Source organism: Pinus tabuliformis, chromosome Q, assembly GCF_031772625.1.
Source record: "Pinus tabuliformis cultivar Carrire ecotype Pingquan chromosome Q, CPIR1, whole genome shotgun sequence".
Classification (NCBI taxonomy): Eukaryota; Viridiplantae; Streptophyta; class Pinopsida; order Pinales; family Pinaceae; genus Pinus; species Pinus tabuliformis.
Genome location: NC_142296.1, coordinates 618,841,439 through 618,853,402, shown reverse-complemented (window position 1 = coordinate 618,853,402; position 11,964 = coordinate 618,841,439). Strand labels below are relative to the sequence as shown.

At 32.0% G+C, this 11,964-nt stretch overlaps 1 protein-coding gene across 1 annotated transcript; it reads right to left on the bottom strand.

Annotated features, from left to right (window-relative positions):
* Positions 1-293: 293 nt before the first annotated feature.
* On the bottom strand, positions 294-2,017 carry LOC149220960 (uncharacterized). The gene is made up of 3 exons (XM_089384960.1): positions 1,259-2,017; positions 1,004-1,176; positions 294-870 (listed from the first exon to the last, which is right to left on the bottom strand). The coding sequence occupies exons 1-3, from the start codon at positions 1,769-1,771 to the stop codon at positions 762-764; spliced, it is 795 nt and encodes a 264-aa protein (XP_089241086.1). The 5' UTR covers positions 1,772-2,017; the 3' UTR covers positions 294-761.
* Positions 2,018-11,964: the final 9,947 nt, after the last annotated feature.

Sequence of the window (11,964 nt, the reverse complement as noted above, 5' to 3'; positions counted from 1 at the left end):
ACAACTTTCAAAGATTATTGAATACAAAACAACTGTTACTGAATTTACAGATGCTTTTCAACATCATCAAACTCTTTGATCTTACTGCATCAGATATTTTCATTAGATACATAGAAGCTTAGGGTTTAGACTATCACAGATTTTCATTAGATACATAGAAGCTTAGGGTTTAGACTATGAAACTCACACAAGCTCATTAGATACATAGAAGCTTAGGGTTTAGACTATGAAACTCACACAAGCTCATTAGATACATAGAAGCTTAGGGTTTAGACTATGAAACTCACACAAGCTTTGGAACAAGGCATTTATATCTTCAACATCAAATATTTTCATTAGATACATAGAAGCTTAGGGTTTAGACTATCACAGATTTTCATTAGATACATAGAAGCTTAGGGTTTAGACTATGAAACTCACACAAGCTCATTAGATACATAGAAGCTTAGGGTTTAGACTATGAAACTCACACAAGCTTTGGAACAAGGCATTTAAATCTTCAACTTCAGGTGTCAAGCAGGTAAGTGTATGTCCATCTCTTTCAAAAATCACAAGAGCTTCTAACAACAGATTTCCAACTTAGCATGTTTCCAACCAGTCTCCATTCTCTTGCCTCCTTGAAAACTTTCCCTTGGTGTCTCAATCCACTCATCTTTGCATGCCTATGAAGGAGGTTGTGGAAATCTGTTTTTGACAGAAATAGCTGATTACAGAAGGTGCAGCTGGTTACCTATGTTTCAAACTGCCTCTGTTGCAGATTTTTAGGTCATCACCACGCCAGCTGTCCCTTGCTGCATCTCAGAATCTGTGTTCTCTTCTTCACCTTCTTCTGAATCCCATAGAAAGTGGGCATAGGAGCCCAGAACAAAGCTGCAAAACAAGCAACCCCAACTGGTTAGCCAAATCATCCAATGCCAGATTATCAGGCCTAATCATTCCCCTAATACAATTAAAATCCAGATTTGCCATAACAGAGAGCAAGCGAGGAAGAAAACTTGCTCACCAGTCATCAGGGTTCGCCTGCACAGCTTGATCAAAGTAAGCCTCGGCATGACAAGCATCTCTGCGAACTTCCCACATCAGCTTCGCGTACAGGGCAAGTACTTCCCCATCGCCAGGGCTTGCAAGTATGGCCCTTTCATAGTACTCCTCTGCCTTGGCAAGGTTGCCTTTAACCTAATAATTGTTAATACCCAGTGTAAGGCTATAGCATTCACCAAATAACAATACAAATCTGTTTGCTGGGATTAATCCATACCTCATGCAGGAACTTTGCATAGTTTCTGAGCAGAAGTGAGTTGCCCGGATTTGCCTCCAGCATTTTCTGATAGTAAACTTCTGTACAATCAGAAACAGAATCAGCCCTGGAGACTTCTTGATTCCCACCACCAATGTCATATCCTCTAGCTATATACATGGCCTCCTCCTCTTTAGTCTCAGACACAGATTGTGAATTTCTCACCACAGGACTCGAACCAGAGCCCTCTTTTTCTCCTCCTCCAGGCCTGAGAACACCATTCTTTCTTTCCGAGATTGATGGATTTTCACTTCCCATCCGATCAACAACAGTTGCAACATTATGGGTCGGTTTGAAACTCTGTGGGAAGCTCTTATGGAGCTCGGCTTCCAAGACCGAGGTCCCTGATCCAAAAGTACCAGAGCTGGACAACAGCTTTGCAGATTTGCAGCGGCTGAGGATGGACTCCGGCTCCAGCACCTTCAGAGCCTTAATGGAGCTCAGAATGGGACTGTAAGAGCTTCGGAGCAGCATTTTTGCAGAGAATAAAAACAAAAAGCCAGAAGAAAAAATGCTAAAAGCTTATGAAACTCAGATCAAAATCATTTTCTTTCAGCTCAAAATCAAGGAACATAGCAATCTCATAGGGAATATTGCTTCCAAGCGGATCTTTTTAAGCTTTAGAAATCCACATGACTACACAGTTATCTCCAGAAAACTCTGTCATCAATTTATAATTGATTGATAAGAAAAGAAGATTCCATTTGCAACTTGGCCTGCGCAGCAGTATCTAGCCTGCTACAGCTTGACCCTTGCGACCCACGTTGCAGGATTTATGATTTAATGTGGATCATAAACATCTCTGTCCGACTATTCCAGTGCGGTCATTGATGGGATCCCTAGAATTATCTTTTGTGCCCATGCCCATCTCTATCCCAAAAAAAATCTTTAGTCATTTTCAGCAGTGCTCAAAGGTTAATGAGTCCTAATCGATTTGTGTGAGTTTTCTTCATATTTTGTCTTCTCTGTGACAGAGATATTTTTAGTCGTTTTCACCGGTGCTCAAACATTTGTGAGTCCTAATCGATCTGTGGGACTTTTTATCTTCATATTAATTTCAATATTTGCAACAAATTGTATGATTTTTTCTAATTCGTTTGGAAATCTACATTTAACAACTTCTGGTTTATTAAATGGATAAATAACTTTTGATCTATTATGATCAAGCTCCTCATACTGATCTGCAAAGCATTAATATAATTTTGCATCCAAAATTCCTTGAGTTAAAGTTTGGAGATGATTGTATTCATCTCATACTGATCTGCAAAGCATTAATATAATTTTGCATTGCAAAATTGCTTGAGGTAAAGTATGGAGGTGATTTTATTCCTTCTTTAATAATACAAGCAAAAAGTTAAACTTTAATATAATTTTGCATCTAGAATAAGTTAAACTTTAACATAATTTTACATCCAGAATTCCTTGGGTCAAAGTTTGGAGTTGATCTTATTCACTCTTTAATAATACAAGTTAAAAGTTAAAAGTTAAATTTTGAGTTTAATAATACAAGTTAAAAGTTAAATTTTGAGTTAAAGTTTGGAGTTGATCTTATTCACTTTTTAATAATACAAGTTAAAAGTTAAATTTTGAGATGTTATGGTTTATAATTTTACATTTAGTGGAATTTATTGAGTTAAAGTTGGGAGATGATTTCATTAATTTAGGAAGCATGTTTATAATTTTGTATTTATTGAATTTTTTTGAATTAAAGTTTGGAGATGATTTTATTAATTTAGGAAGCATGTTTATAATTTTGTATTTATTGCATTTTTTTTGAGTTAAATTTTGGATATGAGTTTATTTATTGTTTAATTGTATAAGTTGAGTTAAATTTTGAAATGTGATGGTTTATAATCTTATATTAAAGAGAATTTGTTGAATTAAAAATTGGAGATGATTTTATTCAATTTATTAGTATAAGTTAAAAGTTAAATTTTGAGTTGTGATAGTTTCTTTTATTTTAATTACTTAAGTTAACTTTTGTTGATAAAAATGATGTTAAAATTATTAATTTATATTTGCTTTATAAAATTGTGTAGTTATATTATAAGAGAGAAGGTGACCTATTATTACATTAATCACCGTGTCGTAGAGTTTGTCATTATTTGATAAGTTTATGTCACATATTATTATATTGGCATTGTGATATAGAGTTTATATTTCTTTGTTTAGATTGTTTTTCACATTAGGAAGTAGTTAGGTTGGATATGAGAGATTGTCTCCAACTAGTTTGATTTTTAAACTAGTGTGAGATCTTGAGATATTCTCTTAAATAATTTTTATTATGTTAAGCTATTGTGCTTATCTTTAGGTAAACCTTCATAATTTATATGCAAACTATCACATTGTTGAATACATCAACTCATCTATATCTTAAAATATGTCTACTCCAGAATTTGTCACCATGGTATGAGAGCTCACTTGGTGATGGATAAACAAGGTAATTTTCATGTGTTGTATGTAGTAAAAACAATGACCATATGAGAATGTGTGTCACATTTTCTATTTGTAAGAAGTCTAGGATGTTATGTGTAAACTCTATGTATTTGTCCTTGAATATTTTGAGCTTGTTTTTCCTAGACTTATTGTTGAATACATCAAATCGATCTATATCTTAAAATATGTCTACTCTAGAATTTGTCACCATGGTATTAGAGCTCACTTGGTGATGTATAAACAAGGTAAATTTCATGTGTTGTACTTAGTAAAAACAAGGACCATATGAGAATGCGCGTCACACTTTCTATTTGTAAGAAGTCTAGGATGTTATGTGTAAACTCTATGCATTTGTCCTTGAATATTTTGAGCTTGTTTTCCTAGACTTTGTATGCAGGAGAAGTATCATATGGCACATGGGAAATGTTATAAAAGTTTATGTCTAGTGCCTCCAAGAGATAGAGTATGTAAATGTAATGCAAGTATTTGTGTAAGTAGTGCAAATATTTGTGTAAGTATCATGTAAAAGGCATATTGACTTTGAAAATTTGATAATGTCTACACAATCAAGGCACAATATGAGGTTGGAACAAATATAGACTTCGCTTATTAGGAGTTCCTTCAATTTATGGTGAAGCGATTGATGCATCAAACTAGTGAAAGATGCTTATGAATATCTCACTTGACAAAGATTAAGACTACTGCTTGTTAACAAGGAGCATTGGAATTATTAACTCGTACTTTTCTTATAGAGTAATGTGATATCACGTCAAAAAGGAGAAGGTTCTGGCCTATTATCACATTGGTTAATTGCGATGTAGAGTTTGACTTTGTAATTTGATTCTAAGATTGGGAAGTGGTAAGGTCTAGTTGGATGTGAAATATTCTCTCCAACTAATTTAACTCTGACACTAATAAGTAGTTGAGCTAATCTCTCTCTTAATTGTTACACTGCTAAGATAATGTAACTTTTTAAGACAAACCTTCATGTACTTATATGTGTACTATTATGTTATTGAATACGTCAATCAAATATAATTTTGGTGAGTGAAAACATGTCTACTCTCCTATTTTTCAACAAATAGCATGTGATTTTTTTATAAACATTCAAGATTGTGAAATGTAATTTCATTCTCTATTTACTAGAATCATTGTTCACTTAGCTAAGTTAAAGTTTGTGAATCTGACAATCGTAATCATTATTATAGCATGGAACTTTTTATGAACATTCAAAACTCTAATATATACTTTGATGCTATATCTATAATAATAGTATTGTAGGCATGAAAAGATTCCCTAGACCTATAGCATGCTCATACCTAGTGTAGTGGTCATGCTCATGCCCATGCCCATGGCGATTATATGAACATCTTTAAATGTTACTCACCATTTTTTCTCATTCATATTCCAAAAGCAATATTCCAAAACACTATGAGACTCTAACCATGCCATTACATTTATGATGGGATCAACCTCACAATAGATGTTGTGAGATGGTCATATGGTCATATAACATTATTTAACTTTATGTTGCATTAACATATGTAAGTTTTCTTCACTCAAAAATATTATTATTGCTTATCACTGTTTCTTAGTTAAAATAGATTTAATTGGATGTTTTATTTTCTTCACCTTTCACTTTTTTATACATCATATATAATTTGAATAACATTTCAATATTGTTAAAGTAACTTCTTTGTATTAATCTACGTTATGTATGTCACTATTGGTTTAACATTTGAGAATAAGTCTCTTTTATTTTATAGTTTCTAAGAAAGTTGGGTTTTCGAATTGTTTATTCTCAAGTATAAACCAATAATAGTAATAAGCATCACTCAAAAGAATGAAAAGTGACCTAAGACAAAGAAAATTGAGGCTCCTTGAAGTCTTTACACTAGGAAGTGCATTAAATTCACTTGCCTTAGCGTATTGATATTTGACTATTTTAAAGTACTACTATTTCCATACTTCCAATGAGGTAACTGGAAATTAATATCAAGTGTGAAAACACTTGCTTTGTCTTTAAACATGTCCAATTTCCATCTTATATCCTATCCTGGATAAATGATTCATTATATATCTATAGAATATTTCTTCCTCTCTCAATTATACTATTTTTCTAATTAATATGAAACAAAATGCAAATTATTTCATTTCTATTTAGTCAATACAATTAAACATCCCTTATTATCCCTTATTTTGCAAACAACATTAAATCTGATTATAATTCCTAAAATGTCATTGAAATTATATCTTACTCAAAAAAATTTAATTAAAATGCAATAAATAATACTAATACTAATCTAGTTAGTGACTAATATGATAAGATGCTTAATGAGTTGAAACAAAATTAGGTATGAAAAATACTTGAACCCATCAACATTATTGAACTTGTATGTCGGTGACTAATATGATAAGATGCTTAATGAGTTGAAACAAAATTAGGTATGAAAAATACTTGAACCCAGCAACATTATTGAACTTGTAAGTTAGATATCTAGAAACTACTAAAACAATTCTTTCTTATTTATTGTTAATCAAAACATCAAATTTTATATAAATATTTAAAAAATAATAATAATAAATACTTCAATATTAATTTATTAAACTATAGCTTTCCTATTAACAATAAAAAGTACAACATTTATTAAAAATATAATGTATCTATTAACACTAACCTAACAAACAAACATACAACACTAACCAAGATTTCATGCTTTAAAATAAAAAATATTATTTGATGCACACATTTACTAAATTATTTAATGATAACACAAATTTACACGAAACATTTTTTTATGTTTAATAATAAGTATATATCCCATATTATATGTCATGCTTCACATTTTGTCATTGATGATAGTTTTTCCTTCATATTAGTTATACATAAATGAGCATTGTTGGAATAACGTGTACATATAAAATAAGGTTTTGAAAACAAGGAAAGTTTCATTTATAATAATAATGTCATTTGTCATTTAAAGGTTTTTACAAAGTTACTAGCTTTTAAGTTGTGTATGGTTTTTTCCTTGTTTAACTTAGGACAAGTCTATCGAGGCGGAGGAATTGTCTGGACGATCACTTTCGGTTAGAATTTGGGCAATTTTTTTTAGCAAAACTTGCAGAAACAATGTTTAAATCATGTTTTTGAAGGTGGAAATGGATTCAGCACCATCAAAAACCTCTGAGGCATACAAAATCTTGAAGTTTAACAATGGTAACCTAGATTTACAAAAATCCCTGCCGGAATTTATCAAAATATTACTGGAATTTTCATGATTTTCGGGGCAAAAAAACAGTCTGTTTAGACTACGGCTTTAATTTATTCCATATGTAAATCAACTCACGTCTTTTAAAGATATGACATTGAATGATAGTTGCTTCCACATTTACATGGTAAAGGAAGAAAGAGTCATTAATGCATTTAGATATATAATGCATTTATGTATATAATTAATGTATATAATTGTATTGTGAACCTTTTTATATGGTTTTCGAAGGAATGAAGGGCTCAATTATGTTATGAGTTTAGATTTATCATAATGTTGGATTTATTAAGCCTCGAGAGGGATTAAATTTCTTAAGATGGAAATCTCGTTTTTGAGTGCAAAAGTTGAGGAAATGATTGTACCTCAAAAGATTAGATGTCTGTCGATGCTTGATAAATCTAGAGTTAACATAGAGTTCAGTCATCTGTGGCCATGGAAATTTTGTTGAACATCTAATTATTCTAATCATTTTAAATATGTTAAATATGTCTAAGTTTAATCTGGTCATTTTAATTTTATTTTTTCTCCTTTACCTCAGTTTGTTGAGATGATATAGATTGTTAATACCTTAAAAGCTGAAATAAAAATTTCGAATGCAAAGTGGCAATGTAACAATGTTGAATGATAGAAGATGTGAATAGTAAGAATGTAGTCAATTACAAATAGTTTTCATTGTGATCATTCTCAAACTATTTAATTGTACTATTCTTATTGTCACACCTTTTAGTTTTGCCATTTTTTCACATGGATCAGATAGAAAGGGTGGTTTAAATCATAGACCATTCAAATATTTAACTCAAGCTATTGTAGTAAATATCATACCTTGTCTCTCTTGCTCTCCAATATTAATAATATATTTCTCGAAAGTCAAACATTATGAGCTATGAAGTGTTAAACCCCAAGTAAGTTTCAATGATAGTTATTTTCTATTACCTTGTTTGAATGCAAAAGTGACTAACACTGTTGAATGATGGAAAATAGGAATAATAAAAATGTAGTCAATTAAAAATAGTTTACAATTTCAAGAAGCAAACATTTTAGGTAAGTGAAACATTTTATTAAGTTGAAAATTCAAGTATATTATTTATGGTTGAATTACTGTAACATAGGAATCAATGCACGACATCATTTTTTTTCTTACACATAAATAAATGCACACCATTAATCTAATCCCTTAGAAATTAATGTACATCATACATCTAGTTGCATCAAATCAGAAATCAACATTTACGCTAAAATCAATGGATCTAGTGCAAGCATTCAAATAGAATTAGAAATCAACATTCACACATAAATCAAAGCATCTAGTGCAAGCGATCAAATATGATTAGAAATCATCATCTACACTGAAATCAAAGAATCTAGTGCAAATAATCAAATATGATTATAAATCAGCATCTACACTAAAATCAATGCATCTAATGAAAGTAATCAAATAAGATTAAAAATCAACAACTGCATTGAAATCAATACATCCATTTCAATCAATCAAATAGGATTAAGAATCAATGCATCAATCAATAACATTGTGGATTCAACATTTGTTTTTCCATATTCCTTTAGTTGGTCAAGTGACACTTGCACCAACTGTATTTCTGGTCATGCTCTTTGTTCTTCAATATTTTGATTTCTTCCATATTTTATTGTATAAAAGAAAGAAATGCAATCTATTAATATATATTGAAATCAATGCAATTCAATAATATTCATTGAAACCAATGCAAATAATTAATTCAACATAATATTGACATGTGAAACGTTGAAGAAATAGTTTTAAAAAAAATTATAACTCTTAAAATTTGATTAGTTTAAAATATAATAAATTCAAAATTAAAACTTTACAAATTATAATACTTTGTTTTTTTTTTTTTTAAACTCTAAAATGTGATACCATCCATTTAAATATGAAAATAATAATTCTAAAGATTAATAACTTATTCCAGAAAATAGTGATCCCTCAAACCATTTAATTAATTAATTAATTAATTTTATTAATTTAGTTTTAATAATATATATTAAGCCAAGCATTCAAGATCTAAAACCAAATATATAGATTAACATTAAATATAGATCTAAATTATAAATAGTATTAATCTAGCACTTGAAGAAGTCGTTGTTGTTCTTTGGTTTTCAATGTATATCTAAAACCAATAAGCTTAGTAGTTTGATATTTGGATATACTTATTACAATGGGTAATGGTCCGGTTTGGCTACATTTCATCACTATGATGGGTAGGATTATACAAAAACAAAGATTATATAATACTTTATCAATATGCATTGGATACATGGATAGCCTTTGACGAATATCAATCATTAAACTTTCAGAAAATGTTAACTCCCAACTAATACAAAAAATGTTAACTTGCAACTAATATAGTTTCTTGGAGACCATAACGATAACATAAGGGCTATTATAATTAATGAAGCAAGGATGTTGCAAGATACAAATTTCGTTTCTGAATTCATTTTTAAAAGAATTTTAAAGAATTCAGGTTTTTGTTAAGTGTGAAGCCAAATTCATGAATCACACGCAGGATTCTAGATCCTTCTACACCACCATTAGTTTCTAGATCTCCAGGATTCTAGATCCTTCTACATCGCCATTAGTTTCTAGATCTCCAGGATTCTAGATCCTTCTACACCGCCATTAGTTTCTAGATCTGTATCTGAATCACATACAAGATTCTAGATCCTTCTTCTGCCTCTATAAATTTGTAATTTCTCTGGCCAAGGAAAGCAAGCCAGGGCCCAAGCTTGTTATGTAATACTAAGTGATTTCTGTTCTCCAGTGATTGTTTTATCTATTCCGCTGTTTCTGATTGAGTAATCTTGTTGTTTCTCCATTTGTCTATCTCTGAGTATAAATCCGTTGTGTGTTATGTATGCTTTGATCTAACAACTGGTATCAGAGCTAGGGTCGAATATCCACTGTGCAAGCTGCTTAGTGCCATCACCTTACTCTGGCAGCGTTCGTTAAAACGTTGGTTGTTACCCCTGGAGCTGTTGAAAGATCTGTCCAGGAAATAGCTAAGGAACACTAGAACTAAAAGACAATTGCTGCAAGAAAAACAAGGTCGTGGATCTATGTTGAAACGTGTTGCTGGAGTTTGAAACGTGGAGATCCATGGAGTTTGGAGTTGAAACCTGGTGTTCGTAACATTTTTTTTCACATCAAGCTTGCACGTATACATCAAGTTTTTTCTCAAACCAACATATGTATGTGTGAAATGTGAAAAGGTTAAAACATTATATATGTTTTTATATTTATTATGAAACATATATAATTATATGTTGGAATTTTGAAAAGTATATTTTAAAAAGGAGCAGGCATTTTGAAAAGGATATTTTAAAAGGAGAGAGTAATAATTAAAGTTTTATTTTTAAGTGTAGTTTTTGTGTTTTGGGGTGTGAATTTGATTGAAAATGGAGACAACAGTTACATATATGGAGAAGTTGAGTGGGGCTAATTTTGCCCTATGGAAATCACAGATGGAGGATATACTGATTTTAAAGGATTAGTGTTTGCCGATTGAGGGAACAACAAAGAAACCCTCATCGATGACAAATGAAGAGTGGAATAAGCTAGATAGAAAGGTGATTGCAACAATTCTCCAATATTTAGCAAAGAATTTGTATTTCAATGTGTCCAGAGAAAAGACAGCTGAAGGATTATGGAAGAAGCTCCATGATCTATATGAGAAGAACATGGCGTCAAACAAAGTGTTCTTGATGAAGAAGCTTTATAATCTCAAAATGAAGGAGGGTGCTTCAGTTGCTAAGCACTTGAATGCATTTAATATTATTACTAATCAACTTGCCTCTGTTAAAATCATTTTAGATGATGAAATTAGAGCCATATTACTGATGTGTTCTATGCTAGACAGTTGCGAAAATTTAATTGTAGCTATTAGCACTTCAGCAACTACAGGGACCCTGAAGTTTGATGATGTCAGCAGCAGTTTAATGAATGAGGAGCTGCGACGCAAGTCAATTGCGGAAAACCAGGGAGGAGAGGCTCTAGCTCTAGCTGATCGTGGTAGGAAAATGGATCGAGGCCGGCAAGGGCGATCAAGATTGAGAGGCCGATCAAAATCAAGGAGAGGCAGAATCATCTGCTTTCATTGTGGCAAACTCGGGCACATGAAGAAAGAATGCCAATTCTGGAAGAAAGGACAAAAGGATCAGAGACCGTCCAGTACAAATCACAAGTCATCTAGCACAAATGAAGGTGAGACTACTACTGTAGCCACAGATGGTGATGTGTTGTTTACTGTTTCAGTAGAGGATGCATGTGTATATACATCTAGCAGTAGCTTTGATTGGATCCTTGACTCTGGGGCATCTCACCATGTAACCCCATGAAAAGATAGTTTTGTTGCATATAATCCTGGTGATTATGGTAGAGTGCATTTGGGGAATAATCATTTTTGCAATATTGTTGGAGTGGGAGATGTCCAGATTAAGATGAAAGATGGACAAGATATATTGTTAAAACAGGTCAGGCATGTACCAGAAATGCGCATGAGTTTAATCTCTATGGGACGACTAGATGATGAAGGCTATTCGACAAGATTTGGAAAAGGAGGTTGGAAAATTAGCAAAGGTGCATTGGTCGTGGCCAAAGGACCCAAGACAGGAACATTATACACATTGAAGACACTAATAGGAAAATCAGATTTGGCTGTTGTCACAAAAGAAGGAAATTAGCAGATCCGTGGCATAAGCGTTTGGCTCACATGAGCGAGAAGGGCTTAAAAATCCTTGTTCATAAAAATTTATTGCCAGGTTTTAAATCCTACAATCTTGATCTTTGTGAGCATTGTATATATGGTAGACAAAGAAGGGTTTCATTGTTGGCATTTTGGCACAGGTGTGGCGCTACGATCCAGGTGTTGTCCTTGATGGCAACTCTCTTTGATGACAGATCTCAGTCCAGACTACAAGTATGAAGAGAATTTT

Coding starts and splice junctions, on each gene's coding strand:
- LOC149220960 (XM_089384960.1), bottom strand. CDS start 1,771: ATGCTGCTCCGAAGCTCTTACAGTCCCATTCTGAGCTCCATTAAGGCT. Junction 1,177..1,258: donor ATGCAAAGTTCCTGCATGAG/GTATGGATTAAT, acceptor AACAATTATTAG/GTTAAAGGCAACCTTGCCAA. Junction 871..1,003: donor CAGGCGAACCCTGATGACTG/GTGAGCAAGTTT, acceptor CTTGTTTTGCAG/CTTTGTTCTGGGCTCCTATG.